This window comes from Mycteria americana, chromosome 1 (genome assembly GCF_035582795.1).
Source record: "Mycteria americana isolate JAX WOST 10 ecotype Jacksonville Zoo and Gardens chromosome 1, USCA_MyAme_1.0, whole genome shotgun sequence".
Classification (NCBI taxonomy): Eukaryota; Metazoa; Chordata; class Aves; order Ciconiiformes; family Ciconiidae; genus Mycteria; species Mycteria americana.
The window spans coordinates 195,923,345-195,944,729 of NC_134365.1; the positions used below are offsets into that span (position 1 = coordinate 195,923,345).

The window sequence follows — 21,385 nt, forward strand, 5'->3', positions numbered from 1 at the left end:
TTACTTTACTATTTACTTTACTATTAGCACTTTTGAGGGGATGCGCTTCAGAAAAAAAAATCTTAGAAAATACTATGGCTTTCATGGAAGTGAAAATGTAATAGCTTTCTTGAATTTTTACTGCCAGAAAAAAACATCCTGGAGTTTGATAAAAATATAGGGCTACAACCAATAAATAGGAATATTTCAAAATAGGAAATAGCCAATAACAACATCCACAACATGAGGGAGCAATGGTTGTAAAAGAAAGATTGCTGACAGAAAAATATTCATATATTCAAAATATTCTCACCTCTGGCAGAACTGATTTATTTGTTGAGGAATGTGAGCAGCATTGTATATATCTACAAACAACTCACCAAGGTGAGTGGACTTTCAGATATCTTGCAACTATCCAGACCCCAAAAGGAAAACTAGAGTGGAGGAGAGGAGAGTACGGATTTGCAGCTTCTCTTCCTATTTCTTCCACTAAATTGCTTTGAGAACTTTGGCAAGTCACTGAACTACCCTATGCTGTACAGCTCCCGTTGGGTATGCAGCAAAACATGGGCACAGACATCTGTTGATAAAATGCTAGATATAGCTGTATTAGTTCAGGTGTGTTATTGGCTCATTTACCTTTGCTTAGCAGTCTTAAGAGAGGCATGTCTTTGGCTACCAGAGTAGAGATGGTGCCGGTAAAAAATATACACTGGTTTTCAAAGAGCTTCTGGCAGAATAATGCCAAGGTACTTTATTTTAAAAATTAATACCTAAATTGTACAAATATAGAAGTACTGTAATAGCTCTTTAAACATGCAAAGCAGATTGCACGTGTGCCAATGTGCTTGCACAGGACCTTCAGAGAGCCATCCAGTCCACTTGGTGCAGAACACACTGGGGGCTATTTTTAAACTGCTGCCCTTTCAAGGTTAAACTAGGGCATGTTATAGGGTATTAAAATGTGGAGGGGTATAAAAGAATAAGTGAATATTCTGAGTTCAGAATAACTACTCTTTCAAGATACAAACTCACAAACCCACAATTTTAAATTGTTTCAAAAATATGTTATGTAAAAGGAACAAATAAAAGTATACTTTGTGACAGATTTAAAAAAAAGTGCAGGTTAACATAACAAAGGTCCCTTATGGTAGCGCTTACCTTCCCTTTCAGGTATATACAGAACACACTCACTGAGATAGGGTGAATTGTTAGCACCTCTGATGATTATGTTACAATGCTAAACAAACCCAGCTTAGCGCTGATAGACACAATATTTTCCAATGGTCAGCACAGTTCCCATTAGAAAAAGCAGGGTTAACTCTCACACCTCTTGTGACCATCCTCTTGGAAGCTACAATAGGTAATGAGAAATGTCAAGTCCCAAGATCAATGAAATTTCAGGCTCTAGGGACAAAACAGGAATAGCATTGATCCTTTTAAAGAACACCAGTCAGAGGGTGAATGTAATATATTGCACAGAGAGGCTCAAGAGGATAAGCGGCCAAGTCCAACATACTTACCTGACAAAAAATTCAATCAGCTTTTAGCACAAGCTGCCTACCCTTCCTTTCTTTCTTGCAGGAGTCTGATTCCAATTAAAGTGTGCAAATTAATTTTTATCACTTCCAAATTAGTTTCTGAATTTGTGTCTGTTTCAGATGAAAGCATCTGTCCCTCACTTTTCCGCAATTCCATCATCCACTTTGGTATCTGTTCAAAGACTCGGAGATAATTCTCATTTTCAAAGTCACTTGTTTGAAAGAGACATTCAATAAAGAAATCATAAAATATAAAAATAAAACAACTATAATGATACATGTTGAACTCCAGGGCATATCATGTACTCTCTTTGCTCTTTTTTGTGATGACTAATACAGTTGCTATGTGAGAAGAAATTTGTATACAAATTAGCGCTCAGCTAAAACAAATCCCTGTATATCATAAGAGAAAAAAAATCAAAACCCAAATTGTCAAACTCCATCACAATAATTTTTCTATTCAATCTCTTAGAACTGCAAAGATTTACATTTGCCAGATCACTTCAAAGAATTAAAATAAGCAAACTATGTCCTTTGCATGTGCCGTGTCTTCCTAAGAGAAAACAGATTCCTTTCACTGTTCTCTCAACTGCAGCAGATATTTATATAATGTGGTCATCAACTTAATAAGGTGCAGATTCAGACTGCTTATTTCAGATGGGCAATTTTGGCTTAGAAAGTACGTATCTGACCCTGGCAAGATGACTAAGCTTCATTCAGTTCAGTGCTTTTCCCAAACAGGGTACTTATCTAAGCAAGGATAAAGAAATAAAGGGAGGCTCAAATGTACATAAAAATACAAAACCCTGCATTCAACGCCCCTTCAGCCTAAAGGAATTCATGCCACATCTCCCACTTTCCAGGAGCATTCCCAGGCACCAGCCTCTAGTCTAGGCTGGAAAAGGACATTTTCTATCACTGCTATTGGAGCTTAGCCATTGCATAGCCGTGAAACCAATTTTTGCTGGACCAGAGAAAGTACAAGTAGGGAGACGATTTGCCTTACATACTGCTGTTGAAGGTATGCAGTTTTGGTTCCTGATTTCTTGATTTATCTCTATCTTTATCCAATCATCATGGCATATAAGATCGACAAACAGGAGCAGAGAAAATAATTTTGCTTTCTACCAAAGCTGGAGGTTCACAGGGGGCCCCTCCCACATTAATTCATAGCCTGATAGTCAGCATATACTTGTGAATATGGGAATGCAGGTTTGAATTCCCTGAGTCTCTGGAGGCCAAGAACTTAGTTTCCCACTTCCTGGACAAACATGCTAACCAGAAGGGTTTTTGCAAGCTACTTTTGAAAGCTACTCCATGGAAAACATTGTATTTAAAATCTGGTAAATTTTCGGTCTTCTCACAGCAATCGTGACAAGTGTCAAGACATTGTGACAAGTGCAAACTGAACCAGAAACTCCTTTTTGATACTTATTGTAGAATAAAAGTGATAACTTAATAAACACATTGATTGGAAAAATTATTTTAAAATTATAAAAGGAAGCTCACCATGCTCTCATAGGCAAGTTTTCATCTACTGAGCTGGAGCAGCCACTTGCAAGAGTCTTATCCAAGACACAAGTTTTCTTTGTTCTCCTCTCTAAACCAGAGCTGGTTCTGTATTTCCCACAGACACAGCTGAGGTCACCCTCTGAGCACATGCCCGCACAGGTATTTCAGCAGAAGGCTCTACGTAAGTCCAACAGGTTAGGTTATTGACATATGTGTTGTTTAGTAAAGATTTTATCTAACTCATGGATTCTGGAATATGGAATTTCAGCAGAATTGGTAAGGAGTTCGTTCTGGCAATATTTTGCCCCAGAGTATTTCACAAACAATGATTGTGATTGTTATGTTTTCTAATTAAATGGTATCTACATTTTTCTATACAAATGTTAAACTACATAAACTGTTTAGGACTGGGGGCCTGCTTTTTGCCCCCCCTTAACGTTTTCTGAAACAACTAAAGTTCCTCTTGGTAATTGGATGCATTGAAGCTGAAATTGATAATTAACTGTCCTTCAGCTTAAAAGATCATTATAAAGTCAAGCATCTAACCCAGATAATTACTATACCTGACATTTTTCTTTGAATTCTTCACCTTCTTACAGTCTGTGATACAAAATACCTTATCTGTGTCTCCAGATGACAGCTTTCAAAAAACTAATCCCCCTTTTTTTTCCCTGAAAATATCATCTACATCTTTCTGGAAATTCATTCCAAAGATGTTAACTAATTGGATTTGACCTACAATGAACATCTCACTTTCATTTTTCCTACAAGGTAAATCCTAATCTTCTACCAGTAAGTCTAGAAGAGTAGATTAGGAACTATTTCTTTACTACTTTGGTGGCTTAAACAATGTAAAACTTCAAACATATGTTCATAAGGATTGTTGGGAATGTTTCACTCCTGAAAATTAGTATACAGGGACTCAGTCATACAACAACCTATCATGTCTGTTCATGGTAGGGAACAGAATCTAGTAGTCAGTACTTCAGTGGAAAGATTTAGTAATGGTAGAAGTAGGTCCTTCAGGCATATAAACACTAATGTGATCTATCCTTACTGATGTCTGTTCATGAGAAGTCAAAGTAGCTGTTAATAAGGATATGCTTACAACACATGAAGTTCTGGTTATAGTACAGTACCAGTACATAATTAGCATATCCATGCTAACTTTAATACAATGAGTAGTGATAGCAATAATAGTGATGACATCACTCTTCCTCAACACGTCTTCAACATGTCTTCAACATGAGTAGTAAGAAATCCGATCAATATATTTGGAAGCTAGCACAGTGGACTTAGCTATTTAATCTTCCTGGGTGCTGCTATCTGTGCCTGCGAGATTACATTTGCCTGGACACAACTATCTGCAGCACAGTCTCCCATTAATCTGACTATAAGGTCTTTTCTTCAGCAAAACAGTGCCTTATCCATATACAGGTAGAGATAGAGAGCAAATCACACGATTGGTTTTTGTTTACATTGACTTCTGTCAGGCAACTGATATCCTTTCTTTTCATAAAATTAAAGTTCTCCAAGGCAGACACTTCCAAAGTTACTCAGCTGAGATATTAAACCTGAGATTCCAAAAAGTACCACCTTCTTTCATTCAGATATGTTCATGATGAGAAAAAGGTATCAGAACTAAGATAAATTTATCTGCAAAAGAAGTGGAGCAGTTTGTATAAGCCAGTCAGGAGATGCTAATGGCAAGGCTGTCCAAGCCCCACATAATCAAAGGAAGTAAAGGAAAAGTCTTACATTTTTCATTCAATGAAAGGAGCAAGCTCTTACTTTTTTCTGACTCTCAGCACAGAAATTACTAAGACTTGATATGAATCACACAAGCATCCAAATAAGCAAAATTGCAGCAAGCTAAACAGACTGCCCTGAAATGAAATTTCTTTTCAGATTGAATTTCTCCCTACCTGAGAATTAAGTGCTAAAAAAGCCATGGAATATACATAAAAATTAGAAAAAAATGTTATGGGAATACAATTTAACATTTTTTCCCCTCCATTCTCTCTGTGTTATAAAAGCAAAAGAAAGCCAGGTGAGAAAGTGAGGTTTTTATCTGTCTCCCCTTTGCTCTGCTTACAGACTAATGTAAGAAAATTTAAAAATAATAAAAAACCTGCTGCTGTGAAATTAACAAAATATGTACTTTGTAACAAATAAAACACTTTTCTATGAGACATCCAGTTGAAGTAGTACTTTCACTTAGATGTCTGTAGCTGACGAGTCTACAACTGCCTCCAGTCAGTACTTGAACCAGAGATCAAAATTGATAGTGATGGATTCCTCTATGTTTATCTAAAGAGGCAATATCCTTGTGCTGAAAATAATCATCAGAATTCAGAACCTGCTTTAAATGAAAACATGCATGGATTTAGTGTTTTACAAAACAGCTCTAGTATATGGATAAAAGTTGCTCTTGTCTTTAGCTGTGGTCACATTTCTGGCCTTGGTGAAGGGATCTTGTAAATTAGTAGTTCACTTTAAGCACTCTCCTATATAAATTATTTTTATTATTATCATTGTGTCCCCTTCACTCTGCAAAGCACTGATAGTTAGTCCCCTGCAAATGAAACGTAAACGCTTCCTGACATTTTATCTTTTTCTATTTTTATTCAGTCACATTGCTTCTCCAAAGGTTTGCTTGCTATAGAAAGACCTTTCTCAAAGAGACTCATTTAATTCCACGGCATGTGAGACATTCCTTTTTTGAAAAGGCGAGCAGCTGATATAGCATGCTGTAGCACAAAAGGAGTATGTTAATTTGCCAAAATATATTTCTGGGGAAAGGAAAGTCAAAATATAGTGATATACGTCCTGTCACTTAAAGGCCATAACCATCTTGTTCTAGTTTATGATGACATGATGCTATAAGTGATAAAGGCAATTATGAATTTAAGAATTACTCCCATACTATTATCTGTTACCACGCACAGACTGTTTAAACATTTTTTTGGCTAGTACTCAATGAATTGCTTAGCATGTGGCACTCTTACACCAACTTTCAGCCTGTAAGTGATGTAATCGATAGATTTGGTAATACCTTCTGAAGCTGACAGAAGGAATGCTAAAAATGAAGAGGTGTGCCAGAGGACCTCTCAGGAAGGTGTTTTTTACAGGATATACTTACTGCTATTTGGATTGTCACCTATTATATGATGTCGGCCACTCCAGTACCAAAGCAGCAATGTAGCATCACGAGACCCAGACACGATGTAGCAATCACCACCAATATAGGACTCTGATCTGGCAAGGCAAGTCACGACATCCCAGTGGCCAAACACAATCTGAGTTAATTTTCCTGGTGGGAGTGCAAAGTGATACAAATTCAGGTTTTTTAAGTACTTGCAGCATTTAGAAATCATTAACTAAATCATTAACAAATATTCAATTCAAATGTAATTTTTGCCTCATGTCTCTTAGAGTTCACTACATGCTACAAAAAGCTTAAAAAGTCACAAAGAGAAAACTTTTTTTTTCTCTTTTTATGTTCCTATTGAGGGCTGTGCTCTGTGTCAATCCATAGCCTAACCCTTATCTCTGAAAATCAAGTCAGTGGTGCAGTCACTGAATATTAAGTGGAGTTACTGCTCCATCAGTATTTAAGCAATGGTGTTAGAACACTATTTGTGAATTTCATGAATGATATGCATAAGACAGCACATGAACTTTTCCATAATGGTGCTACATTATTATATTAAAAATGTGTATTTGTTCTATGCTAATGCCAAACTAAGGTTTACTATGATCATCACCTCCTTCTTTCTATTATTGCAATCAGTTTTTAGCGATATACTGAATGATATGAGGCTAAGCAATCAGACAAAGACACAAAATACCAGTTCCCAGTAGCAGGCTATGCAACCTACTTCCTTATTACATGAAATAAATAGAGAGAGAAAGAATACAGGCCTGAAAGTATTGTAACAAAAATTTTGATTGATCTTTTTGATATGATCGATTCCCTGAATATAACTATGGTTTTCAAAAGTTACCACTAACAAAATTGTATGCCTTTCCATTTCCTTTTACATCTGGCCTGGTTTCAGCTGGGATAGAGTTAATGCATTTTTCTCAATCCCTTTGGCAGCAGAGTGGAGGCCACAGTTTGCTTTCACTTGGAGGGGCACCCAGTACACCTGGAATCGACTGCCCCAGGGGTGGAAACACAGCCCTGCCATTTGCCATGGACTGATCCAGATGGCACTGGAACAGGGTGAGGCTCCAAAACACCTGCAATATATTGATGACATCATTGAGTGGGGCAATACAGCAGCAGAAGTTTTTGAGAAAGGAAAGAAAATAGTCCAAATCCTTCTGAAAGCTGGTTTTGCCATAAAACAAAGTAAGGTCAAGGGACCTGCACAGGAGATCCAGTTTTTAGGAACAGAATGGCAAGATGGACGTCGTCAGATCCCAATGGATGTGATTAACAAAATAACACTTATGTTTCCATCATCTAGCAAAAAGGAAACACAAGCTTTCTTAGGTGTTGTGGGTTTTTGGAGAATGCATATTCCAAATTACAGTCTGATCGTAAGTCCCTGCTATCAAGTGACCTGGAAGAAGAACGATTTCAAATGGGGCCCTGAGCAACGACAAGCCTTTGAACAAATTAAACAGGAGATAGTTCATGCAGTAGCCCTTGGGCCAGTCTGGGCAGGGCAAGATGTAAAAAATGTGCTCTACACCGCAGCTGGGGAGAATGGCCCTACCTGGAGCCTCTGGCAGAAAGCACCAGGGGAGACTCAAGGTCGACCCCTAGGGTTTTGGAGTTGGGGACACAGAGGATCCGAGGCCCGCTATACTCCAACTGAGAAAGAGATATTGGCAGCATATGAAGGGGTTTGAGCTCCTTCGGAAGTGGTTGGCACTGAAGCACAGCTCCTCCTGGCACCCCGACTGCCGGTGCTGGGCTGGACGTTCAAAGGGAGAATCCCGTCTACACATCACGCAACCGATGCTACGTGGAGTAAGTGGGTCGCACTGATCACACAATGGGCTCGAATAGGAAACCCCAGTCACCCAGGAATCTTGGAAGTGATCACGGACTGGCCAGAAGGCAAAGATTTTGGAATATTGCCACAGGAGGAGGTGACGTGTGCTGAAGAGGCCCCACTGTATAATAAACTGCCAGAAAATGAGAAGCAATGTGCCCTGTTCACTGATGGGTCCTGTCATATTGTGGGAAAGCATCGGAGATGGAAAGCTGCTTGTATGGAGCCCTATATGACAAGTCACAGAAACTGCTGGAGGAGAAGGTGAATTGAGTCAGTTTGCAGAGGTGAAAGCCATCCAGCTGGCTTTAGACATTGCTGAACAAGAAAAGTGGCCAGTGCTCTATCTCTATACTGACTCATGGATGGTGGCAAATGCCCTGTGGGGGTGGTTACAGCAATGGAAGCAGAGCAACTGGCAGCACAGAGGCAAACCCATCTGGGCTGCCGCATTGTGGCAAGATATTGCTGCCCGGGTAGAAAACCTGGTTGTAAAAGTACGTCATGTAGATGCCCACGTACCCAAGAACTGGGCCACTGAAGAACAACAAAATAACCAGCAGGTGGATGAGGCTGCTCAGATTGAAGTGGCTCAGGTGGATCTGGACTGGCAACATAAGAGTGAAATTATTTATAGCTCAGTGGGCCTGTGACACGCCAGGCAACCAAGGAACATATAGATGGGCTCGTGATTGAGGGGTGGACTTGACCATGGACACTATTGCACAAGTTATCCATGAATACGAAACATGTGCTGCAATCAAACAAGGCAAGCTGTTACAGCCTCTCTGGTATGGAGGACAATGGCTGAAATATAAATATGGGGAGGCCTGGCAGATCGATTATATCACACTCCCACAAACCCGCCAAGGCAAACGCTATGTGCTTAAAATGGTGGAAGCAACCACCAGATGGCTGGAAACCTGGGGCCACCGGATGGGTGGCCCCATGCCACTGTCCAGAACACTATCCTGGGCCTTGAAAAGCAAGTCCTGTGGTGACATGGCACCCCAGAAAGAATTGAGTCAGACAATGGGACTCATTTCCAAAACAACCTCATAGACACCTGGGCGAAAGAGCATGGCATTGAGTGGGTATATTGCATCCCCTATCATGCACCAGCCTCCGGGAAAACTGAACAATACAATGGGCTGTTGAAGACTACACTGTGAGCAATGGGTGCTGAGACATTCAAACATTGGGATACACATTTATCAGAAGCCACCCGGTTAGTCAACACTAGAGGATCTACCAATTGATCTGGCACAGCCCTATCAAAACTTCTACATACTGTAGAGGGGGATAAAGTCCCTTGTAGTGCACATAAGAAATATGCTAGGGAAGGCAGTCTGGGTTATTCCTGCCTCAGGCAAAGGAAAACACATTCATGGGATTGCTTTTGCTCAGGGACCTGGGTGCACTTGGTGGGTGATGCGAAAGGATGGGGAAGTCTGATGTGTACCTCAAGGGGATTTGATTTTGGGTGAAAATAGCCAATGAACCGAATTGTATGGTGTTAATTGCTATATAATACTGCATGTCATCACTTCTATGGTTGCTACATGCCATATCAACGGTATTACAGTAAGAATCATCAGATTAATGAAGAATGAACTTTGATGAAACCGAGCAAAGTGCAGTGGTGATGGAACCAGAACTGGCTTCAGCATGCAACAATCCAGCACCACACACCATCTCTCCTGCCCTGAAAGACTGTTATGACAGATGGAGCCCAAAGTCATGGACTAAATGAACTCAACGGACATTTTAGAGGGATGGCCCATAGACTAAGGGAATGATATCTGTGTGCATATATATCAAAAGGCAGGAAAAGTGGTGGTGATTAATTGGAATGTATTGGAAAGTGTAGGACCTGGGCATAACGTAGATGATATAGAATAAGGAGTAGATACTGTCATGGCTTCGGCTGGAATAGAGTTCATTTTCTTCCTAGTAGCTGGTATAATGCTGTGTTTTGGGTTTAGTATGAGAATAATGTTGACAACACGCTGATGTTTTAGTTGTTTCTAAGTAGTGCTTAAACTAGTCAAGGACTTTTCAGCTTCTCATGCCCTGCCAGCAAGAAGCTGGGAGGGGGCACAGCCAGGACAGCTGACCCAAAGTGGCCAAAGGGCTATTCCATACCATATGACGTCAATGCTCAGTATATAAACTGGGGGGAGTTGGCCGGGGGCAGCGATCGCTGCTCGGGGACTGAGTGGGCATCAGTCAGCAGGTGGTGAACAATTGCACTGTGCATCACTTGTTTTGTATATTCTTTTTTATTATTATTATTATTATTATTATTATTATTATTATTATTATTATTAACAATAATAATAATTTTATCTTCCTTTGCTGTCCTATTAAACTGTCTTTATCTCAACCCACAGGTTTTACTTTGTTTTTCTGATTCTCTCCCCTATCTCACCAGGGCCGGGGGGGAGGGTGAGTGAGCGGCTGTGTGGTACTTAGTTGCTGTCTGGGGTTAAACCACAATGACGTCTTTTATCTTCCAAAAAATAAGCATCTTAAAGTTATTATGCTCAAACAATAATGAAGGATTTTATAAACTGACCTTTATCATTTATGGAGGGGTAAGCACAGGCATTAAATATGGTAGTATTAAGACTACCGTCCACTTTGTGACCTAAGAAGAAACAGGGGGTTGTATTTTAGAGTCACCTGTTTCTGTAGAATAAACTCGAAAGCTCTTGTCCCAGAAACCACAGATAAGAATGTAGCGATTATCTGCTGTGACCACGAAGCAGTGTGCATTGATCTGGATGCTCTGATCCACAAGGTCTGTGATCTGCCGTTTGTTCACACCAGAGTTATTGGCTGTAACGAAATGCAAAACACATTTTACAAGCAAGCCATTCCAACACCTTCCTGTCATCCACTTACAGGAGAAAATGAATACATTTAACTTTCAATGAACTGTGAATTTGTTGTTGAGTAAGCATTTTGAATATGAACATTTAGAGCTGTCTATATGGTTGTCAGAAATACAAAATTATTGTGAGATTTCTGGTTTCCCTTTGAATAAGACAAAAGATTTTACAGGAGATGACAATTTCTTATAAACTGCCTGATGCACTGCATAATACGTGGTAATATTTTAAGTGCTCTGCTGAAGTACTCTCCAAAACCAAACTGAACTGGGGGAAAGTGATAGAAGTCCATTTAAAATCCCAAGTCAATGCTAACAATGCTGCGGAAACTCAATTCTTGCTGGTTGGTACCTCTCCTACAGAAAATATCCCAGCTTGTGTTGTGTGACCTTGACATCGCCCATACCTGCAGAAGCTTAACCGGATCAAAGACATAAGGATTCAACCAATGAAGCAATTTAAATTGAATGTGCTTTTTTTAACAGTCTTCTCATCTACTCCTCAAGCAGGGAGCCAGGCCATGGGCAGTAATGTTAAAAGAGGCAATGCCACCTGGAAATTCCCCCAGAAAGAGGGAAAAGGAATGGTTCATACAGAATCCCACCACCCCCACTGTCAGACGGAGCTAATGTGCTATTTACTTCCCATGACACACAACAGACAGGATTTGGCAATACAATAAAGGTGTGTTACCTCTCACCTGATATTAACTTTCTAAAAGTTCCCTATATAATCTAAGTTAATTGTCTATGGTCCCTCTATACTCACTGGAGAGGGAGAGACATCGCTTCACATGGCAAGTTATCTCACGCTGTAATAGATGTGCAAGTGCTAGACAACTCCAGAGGACTGTTTCTCTTCCTACAGTAGCTATGGGGGGAATCTTGACAACTAACTTCAGATAATTGAAGTTAGGTGAGAGAAAACTCACTCTGAGAGACATGTTTTTCTCCTACTGTAGGAACATGACTTAATGCAGATAATATTTTGAAATTTCTGTTGTCGCTATTTTTGGTTATTCTACTTAAATTGCTCACAACTGCATGAAATAAGAGACTCAACCAAAAAAACCTCCTATTTTAAATTTGCTTGTAAAAGTTAATGCCATGTTTGTGTACATTCCAAGAACACATATTTAAATTACCAGACTCTCTATGTCCATCCACTGAAAAATAATGAATAACAAATTACTCAAATTTCCAGAACAGGTGGGCACAATAGTTGTGCTCTAGCTTTTGAGAGGAAAATCTGAAGAGAAAACCATTGTCATTATATGAGCAAATGAAGCATACAGAATGAGAAAGCTAACTCTCCTGAGGTACTTGTACATAAATCTTTCAACCGCGAATATTGACACAGACGAAAAAGGAACTTTTCATCTGGAGATGTTTAAAAATGCATTTTTTTCTCACCGATGCTGCAAAATAGTCTCTAAGAATAGTCCCTATCCACAATTTCTGTCTCAAAAATTTACCTACTGCAAAAAAATAAACAACCAACCACAAAGCGAATAGTTGCAATTAAAGAGAAATAATGACCATTAGGAATACAAGTCCTGTAATCTCTCTAACAGTTTAAGCAGATTCTATTTCTGAAAATACTTCACTTGCTCAAATATTTGTGGATTTAAAAAACACAATCATGCATCCATTTAAAATCCAGCCTTTTCTTTATTAATTTAGTAATGCCAACTAAACCAAACCTAGTCATAAACTGAATGAAAAGAAATAGATCTGCATCTGCACTGACATACACAGTGCCGGCTGTAAGGAATGAAACTATATGAACTCTACCAGACCCTCACATTTTATTTTACTAATGTGACCTGATAAGAGAACAGAATTATAGATATGGGCTGACAATGCAACTGACTTAATTGGTTGTTTCTTAAATACCAATTCTGGCGATGTTAATAACAAATAGCACTCATGTAATTCCTTCAGCATCAATAGCTAATGCTTTTAGTTCTCCAGGACTGACAAGAATAAATATTTTCCTACCTTCTGTGTTAAATGAAGCATAATATACAAATATAGCTTAATCAATAATTCTTAAAAACACCATTTTCAAATATATTGCTACATTTTCATCTTGACATACCAATCAATGGATCCATTTCAATTGGAAGATGGTGGGCTTGATCCAAAGAATATCCTGGGGCTCCCCGAAGGCCTAAACATGAAAGGAAGAATATAGCACATAGGAACCTTGTTGTCTAAATTTTTTATATGATTTTTCTAGGTTTAAAACTTCATTATAGGATTATTATATATAAAAAAGTAACTTCTTACTATTACTTGTTCTATGAATCTTTTAAGATTCTTTCCTCTGTGCTACAGAAATATGCATTTGTTTATTCTTCAGTTATGTAATAGCAACTATAAATGTATGAGTGCTAATTTCATCACAATTTCTGCAGCCACAAACATTCATTAAATAACTCATTTAAAATAGTGTAACAGAATTTTTTTTTACATTTGAGCACTGGGTGAGATCTAATAACAGCACAGAAAAGAAAAATAATTGGATTAAACATTGTTATGCGTTTCTTATATAGGGAAACCTGTAAGTGACAGAAACTTGGACCTTTTCATGGATTTATCTAGCGTTTTTAGCTGGGAAAGTGTGGTCTACAGTAAATTTGCCACAATTATTCTTATTACTTCTATCTTGAGCAGTCCTTAAGCAGTTCATCCCTTGAGCAGTTCATCAGTGGCTCCATATTTAGTGTTATCTGCTCTCATGCAGAGATAGCATTGCTTTGGCTCTTCTGAGAACCTTCCCTATCATATGGCCACAATGGCCACTACTGAAAACACAATTTTTGTCGGGAACTGCCACGTTGCACAAGAATATCCTCCATAAGAGATACAGAGTTCTAGAGAATAAACTGCGAGTGCAAACTGATGACTGAGATGATTGTTACGTTCTTGGGCCTTGTGTGGCTTAGTTCATATTCCTAACTCTACTGCTTTCAGTAGATCAAGATAATGATGCAGGCTTGAAGATGTGGTTAAGTAAGGGCTGTATTTTATATGACGTCTCTCTCAATCCCCAGTTAGAAGGAATTGCAGTGAGAGGGCACTTGAGTGGTTAATCGTAATCCAGGTTAGAAAAGTGCATAGTTTCCTGACTATGCTGAACAAGAATTCCCATGAGCACAGCTTTTACTAGTCTCAAATGTTTCTGCCTTATATTACACATCAGGAACTCTTCATTAATGACCTTTGTATTCAGTGATTATTATATTCTACTACTGCAATAGACAACTGGAGGAGGTAAAAGAAAACCTAGTCTACAGCTAGCCCTGCCAGCTTCTGAAAACCACTGCTCTGAGAACTTCTCCTTCCTTCCTTTCTGTCTCTCCTTTCAAAATCAAACCAGTTTGGGACAGATCTTTACTAGTATTAACTTAGATTCATTTGATTCTACTGTGAGATGGCTATGTAAATGCCTTTCACTGTGTATAAACTCTTAAAGATAAAGCTCTACACACATCCCACAATCGTAGAAGTGCTCTGTGTGTACATTTCTGTAGATGAACCTATCCTGTTTGTTTGTTTGTAAACAGAGAACAGGAACATTCTGAAAACATGTGAAATTTTAATATTCATGCTAACATTATTTAAACTTTCAGAATAAAAGTAACATTAAAACTTATATTACTATTCAAGAATTCAGAGTGGTATTAACTTTACTTGCTCTGATAGTTCCTCTAATGCATGCCTATAAGGGAATTCCCATTCATTCCTCTAATTATTGCTTGTAACACCTGTCTTTGGACAGCCTTGTGCACAAGAGGTGGGATCTATTTCACCTGACTGGGATTATTTATTGAGGAGATGTTTACATTTAAGTCTATTGGAGGTCGACATCTAAGCTAAATCTCACAAATTCCTCTGCATAAAGACCTATTTTGTCCAGGGGGTTCTCCTGTGCTGTAAAGAGGGGAGTGTGCTGGTTTTGGCTGGGGTAGAGTTAATTTTCTTCACAGTAGCTTGTATGGGGCTATGCTTTGGATTTGTGCTGAAAACAGTGTTGATAACCCAGGGATGTTTTAGTTGTTGCTAAGTAGTGCTTATACTAAATCAGGGACTTTTCAGCTTCCCATGCTCTGCCAGGTGCACAAGAGGTTGGGAGGGGACACAGCTGGGACAGGTGACCCCAACTGACCAAAGGGCTATTCCATACCATATGATGTCATGCTCAGCATATAAAGCTGGGGGAAGGAGGAGGAAGGGGGGACATCTGGAGGGATGGCGTTTGTCTTCCCAAGAAACCATTATGCGTGATGGAGCCCTGCTTTCCTGGAGATGGCTGAACACCTGCCGATGGGCAGTAGTGAATGAAGTAGTGAACTTGCTTTGCTTCGCTTGCGTGCACGGCTTTTGATTTATCTAGTAAACTGTCTTTATCTAGACCCACGAGTTTTCTTACTTTTACTCTTCCGATTCTCTCCCCCATCCCAGTGGGGGGTAGTGGGCGAGCAGCTGTGTGGTGCTCAGTTGCCGGCTGGGGTTAAACCACAATAGGGAGGACTTTTCTTTTTTTGCCTAGTCCCTACAAAGTTCCTGAGTCAGCTACCGAGTCACACTCTCAAACACCAGGTACCTTGCTGTTTTTCCCAGGTGGTAAGAAACCTTCAAAAGTTTCCAGATGCTGCAACGTAAGAGCTATCACAGCAGGAAGCTTCTTTGAAAATGAAACCTGTTCATTCCCAAGCAGCGCAGTAGCTCATGGCCCCACAACCTATTTAGCAATCCCTGGGACAACCTCAGAATCTACATGTCCAGGTGAGGAGACAGGACAGTTCTAGCAGCAATATGGAGAGGTGAGTCAAGGGGCCGGAAAGGAAATTTGGGATGACCTCATTGAATGGGCTTTTGGGAGGGAATAAGGAAACTTCTCTTCAGAATAGCTCAGCGTGCAGCCACTTAGGCTTGCTTAGGGTCCCACATTATCTAACGGTGACTCAAGGGAAGGCTTATGACAAGCTCCTGGACAGACCTGAAATCTCTCTCAAGCAGCAGACAGTGATGTACGCTCTCTAGCATGCCAGTATGTATTCCTGAAACCTGGGACATATTAATATCGGCTGTGTCAAGAACAGCAGCACTCTCCTGAAAAGCATTATATCAAAGGCTGATCCTGATGTAACCACAAATCGATTGGCTGCCATGGTGATGTGCTGCTGTTAGGGAGAGTGTTTCTAGGAATGACACCAGAGAAAACACAAGCTTTGATTATTTGACACAAACCAGAAAAAAACAGTAAATTTTTGTGTACAGGCAGGTGAGTGAGATTAACCCACATCTAGCTAAATTGCATTCGAAATTAGAGCTGCACTGTTAAGGTTCAAATTCGAATGAAGCGTGCCCGTGAGAACCTACCTACTGTGTTGTGCCACCGATTGACTGCAAAGAGCCTGCTGCAGGTGACGGTCACCACGGCAGGAATGGTCAGGTGGGGCAGCGTGTTGGCTGCCACGTGCGTGACGGGGGAATTTGATGGGAACTTCAGCACCATGATGACATCCTGCTGCATCTGATCTTTAAACATGAGGGGGCTCTGTGGAAGGAAACACTGTTGAGTAGAAAGGAGAAGAGAGCAGAAGAAAACAGAAGGGATAACACAATTAGTGAGGAGGTCTGAGGGAAAACGAGGTTAAAGAGCAGGCAAGCATGTGCACATACAGGGAAAACAACGCTACCTGCGCATCTACACTAGTGATGGAGGAGAGCAAGATCAGAAGCTATTATCGGATCATTACATGAGGACAAGTAGAGAATAGGTATGGTAAGGGTTATCGTTACAGGGCACAAAATGACCGTTAGCATTAATTAATACACAGTAGAATGTAAAATTACACAGCAGTTAATATTCATACAATAGAAATACCAGTCAAATAAGAGAGTTAATCAATTAATACATCATAAATATAAATGCTATAAACTACAATGGTTGAAAAAAGAAATTTTAAGAGGGACTCAAAACCTCACAGATATTTAATTTTTCTTAATGAATTCTTTATACAAAATACAGTACTTCCAAACATAGACAACTTAATTCTATGTAAAGCATATACTTATTAAGGAGTCTGTAAATAATTATCAACCTACTTGATGATTCTATAAGTGACACAGTTTTTTTTACATGGACAATAATACTGTTATTAAGGACTGTTTTTAATGTTATTTTTTTTCAACCACTGTTATAACAAATAGAATTATTTCTACAAGTGCAAATAATCCTTTCTACTTATCATTTTAAATTATTATTAAAAATATATTATCCATCTCTTAAGAATATAAAATAAATATTATGTATGTTTGACAGCTAAACGTTACTTAAAATAACACAGCTAACACTTCCAGATCAATTCCCACTTTTGCAGTGTACAACTAGATAGAGTGATTTCCTTGTAGATAGATAAAATGATTGAAACTACTGCACGTATTACTGTCGGTTCACAAAACTTAAAATATCTAGCTCTAAGCATTTAATCAAAGGCACTGAGGAGCACAGAGATCTCTCTCATTCAGTCTGGCTATTTCATATAATTCTTTGCAAGAAGGACAGAGAAGAATGAGATAGGAATGAATTTTGGAGTTCAAATTGAAATTTGAAATATATATTGTATTCTCCCAGGGGAACAGGCAGGAGGATTCCAGTATGATTTGAACTCCAATACTTCATTTTTGTCAAGCAGGCATTGTTCATAAACCAGCCCCTAACAACGCATCCTTTAAATCAAAACAAAACAACATGCTCACTCTAAGAAAAGCCTGCAGTCATTCCCACTACTTGCAGAAATAAGAGTGTAAATATGCATTTACCAAGTGTATATTTAGGAAGATAGGACCTTTTTTACACAATATAAGACAGGAAAAGCCAGGACTATAGGAAGCTGAACCTATTCAAAGCTCCACCTTGCTCTGCTAGAGCACTGTGAGCCATTTCTGCCAGGAGAAAGTACGGCTGCATGGGCAATGGAAGGCATTGAAAGTGTTGCTTAAACGGGTACTTTATGACCTACAAAGGATCCTCAGGTTCAAAGGGAACGCATTCCCGGCCAGCAGTTATGTCTCACCAGGTGCATGGCAGAGCTCCGAGGTGGATGGGGCTCAATGAGCAACTGCGATGGCGTCTGTCCAAAGTTCTGTATCTGCGCCTCCATGGCCTGCGGGCAAGGGAGAGGGACTGTCATGAGCAATATGCGTCAAGGAGAGAGGTCAACACACTGTGTGACAATGCAGGCATATCCCAAGTCAGCCATGAAAAAAGTCCAGAAAATTCACCCGGTGCTCTCCTCCCAGGCTGCAGACTCATCCAAGTGTTAGTATTTTGTAGACAAGCTTTGCTTCTCCTTTCAAGCATGCTTCAGTTAACCAACTAACCATTCTCATTTCCAGTAACTGGCGTTATATGTGAAAATGTTAACCTGTGAGGACATGCAGTTCAGGTCTTGAGAGAGCTTTTTTTTGCACTAAAAAGAACATATATACCTTAATAAATTCCTTTGTAAGGAGGAAAGTGTGAGGATCTCTAATAAAATAAGCCTCTGGAATCTTAAATGGGGGGAAAGAAAAGCAAACTGAGAAACAAAATTCATGTATAAAATATAATAAAACCAAAATAATTACTATTTCAACAACAACATGAGTAGGCTGAAACAAAAAAATGCCAGAAACAAATCTTGCCAGGCACATTCAGACCAATGTAAAAATTTTTCCAAGTTGCATACATTCACTGAGTATTTATTTCATGCTTAATTTTATTGCATTTTTTCATGGGCTTTCAGGCTTCACAGGTTTAAAATGAAAACTTAGCAATTTCAATGCATTATTCAAGATTTAAATCTACTTTCAGAATAAATCTGGAGTAATTTGATAGGGAGTAGAATACAGCCCATATACTGAGATGTTTCCACTACTCAAACATTTCATTCAAACAAAAATATATTTAAGATATATTCTCAAAAATTTGGCAAAAGATTGCTGCTTGTAAAAGCAATACATTAAAGAACACTCCTTGTTTTTCAAATAGACAGGTACTTTTTTATTTGACCTTGTAAAATCAAGAATAAACCGTTCATAGAAAACTAAACTGGCAGATTTTGAAATGCACTGTGCCTTATGTACCTATATATATATATACTGTAACCTGCACTACTGACCCTTAATATTTTTCTTGCAAGCTTTATGAATTTTTCATTCGCTACCACACAAGAAACATGAAAAAACACCAAAAACATCACTGTATTGATAAATTAAGTTATTTCTTTCAGACATAAAATGGTAAGAAGCACAATAAATACTTCATGATACAGAAGAATCCTTTTAATCTACATATTTTGTAATTCCTACAAGCCAATCTGTGTTTTCCTCCACTTCACAGCATAGATAGAAGAACAGATGTTAGAGAAATTTCCTAACCGGTCACTAAAGTCTACCACTCTTCATGCCCTAGATTGACAGGTATATAATGGAATACCGCAAACAAACATTTGCCGAAAAAGAAACCTCATGCAAAGTCCAGTCAAACGGTGGAAGGGCTTTCAATGGCTTCTAGCCCTAGCACATTTGATGCTGTAATTACCCCAGTACAGGTGATTTCTTGCTTGCTGACTAATTCAGAGTGGACTTCAGTCTCCAAGGCACAGAGTGTTTCTTGGGAACTGGTGAGCATCTCAGGTTTTATTAACATCATTTAATGATGAATTATTTTAAAATCATAGCGTAATTTTATACAAAAACAATGCAGTTGTGTGGGTGTATGTGTGTACACGTCTATACAGCAGCTATCTATATGTAACATATAAAGAGTATCTCTTTACTCATGCCACATGTCACTCATGCAGACACTTTTTATACAGGAATATAAAATTCACTTCAGGTCAAATCAAAGGTAGTATTTTCGATTACATTCAGTACTCTATAACTGATTTGGTTGGCGGGGAGAAGGGAAGGAAATTATACTTGTTTATGAACTTCATTTTCAAAATGACAGACTAATATCAACAATATCAGGCACTGCATGATATGTGCTTCCACACAGATCTGTCAATAGTATTTTGAGAAAAGTAATTTCCATTTTTCTTTTTTTCAAATAATTATCAAGGTTAATTTAATTTTAATTTTTGAAAGAATTCTGTGTTGAAATAAGAGTGTGAATTGTATTTGGCAGCAATACTGAAAAAACCCCAGCTCTTCCTCTCCCACCCTTTATAGTGATCCCTTAAATGATACTTCTGTTCTCTCGCAGGCACACTGAAATGAATTATTAAATTTTTTTTCAGTGCAGCCCAATTCTAATTTACACATTTACTTTCCTGTTGTCCAGTCCTGGGAAATGCTGTTTGGCTATAAATGCTGCACACAAAAACTTTGCTGGCTTTGCCTCCCAGTTCAGGTAGATTTATGATAGTAACAGGGGAAGAGAAGGAGAAGCAGAATACAATAATAAACCAGCATGAATTTTTCAGATGATGAGGAATGGACAGTTAAAACATAACTGTCAAAAGTAACTGTTATTTTACAGCTGAAGATGTCCTGGTAAATACTCACTTACATACTTTACGCACCCATAATTTTAAAACAGTTAAGTTAATGCCAAGTCCTTCCATAACCAGAACTAATGCAGAATCAAGACCTTGATATTCAGGGAATATTTAATATTTTTGCTGGCTTGCACTTACAAAGACAACCGCCTCCCCCCCACCCCGTGGATAGTACTGTTATCCTTTTCTTTCAAAAATACCATTTGTAAAACTGACAACTCTTGGAAGCGTTAAAGAAACTGAGCAATGTTTCTTTAAAAATACCCATAATATTCGACTACTGCACGGAGACTATAGTCTGCACAACACCACAGCTGTGCACAGCTACAACTGGTATTCCTCTCTAGAGCTCACAACACTTAAAAAGGACAGAAAAACCTTGTCAAAACTTACACAGAAGATAAACAAGCGTACAGAGATAAAGTGACTGGCCCAAGGGTATTCCTAATGCTGCCTCCTATCAGATCACTTGACACAAAATGAAAAGCAGGTACCGAACAGATCGGTGAATAATAATGTAATACGTTGATTTGTTTACACGAGAACTCTAGCCATATCTGAAATTAATTTGAAAACGGGTAAGTGTACACTGCAGTTTTTCTTGAACTGTAAATCATCAAACTTTAGATTTATTTAATGGTCTTAAACATTTCATTCTAAATAATCAACGCCTTTTCTCCCATCAGATCTTGCGTATTGTCTGCGAAGTGCTACACCACTCCCTGAAACACACATTCTAGTCAATTTAATACAAATTTTAATAAAATAAAGTTTATTCTCATTTCACCTTCAAATGTCCTTTGTGTAGAAACAATATAAGCTTGGAATTCAGAGGCTGCCAGATTTAATGCTTTTGGAACAGAAAAATGGCAATTATATTAGTTTTCACTT

The 21,385-nt window shown here is 38.7% G+C and overlaps 1 protein-coding gene across 2 annotated transcripts in view; it reads right to left on the reverse strand.

The window, feature by feature from the left end:
* LOC142404246 (neurobeachin-like) overlaps positions 1–21,385 on the reverse strand; it is a 109,776-nt gene that overhangs the window by 12,834 nt on the left and 75,557 nt on the right. The window contains exons 9-14 of one of the 2 annotated variants that reach the window (XM_075490770.1): positions 18,441–18,503; positions 18,026–18,115; positions 16,326–16,518; positions 13,036–13,107; positions 10,727–10,882; positions 6,175–6,345 (exon numbers count right to left, since the gene is read on the reverse strand). In XM_075490770.1, coding sequence (XP_075346885.1) covers positions 6,175–6,345; positions 10,727–10,882; positions 13,036–13,107; positions 16,326–16,518; positions 18,026–18,115; positions 18,441–18,503 — 745 coding nt within the window. The remainder of the gene's footprint in view (positions 1–6,174; positions 6,346–10,726; positions 10,883–13,035; positions 13,108–16,325; positions 16,519–18,025; positions 18,116–18,440; positions 18,504–21,385) is intronic. The other variant, XM_075490771.1, reaches the window with a different exon arrangement.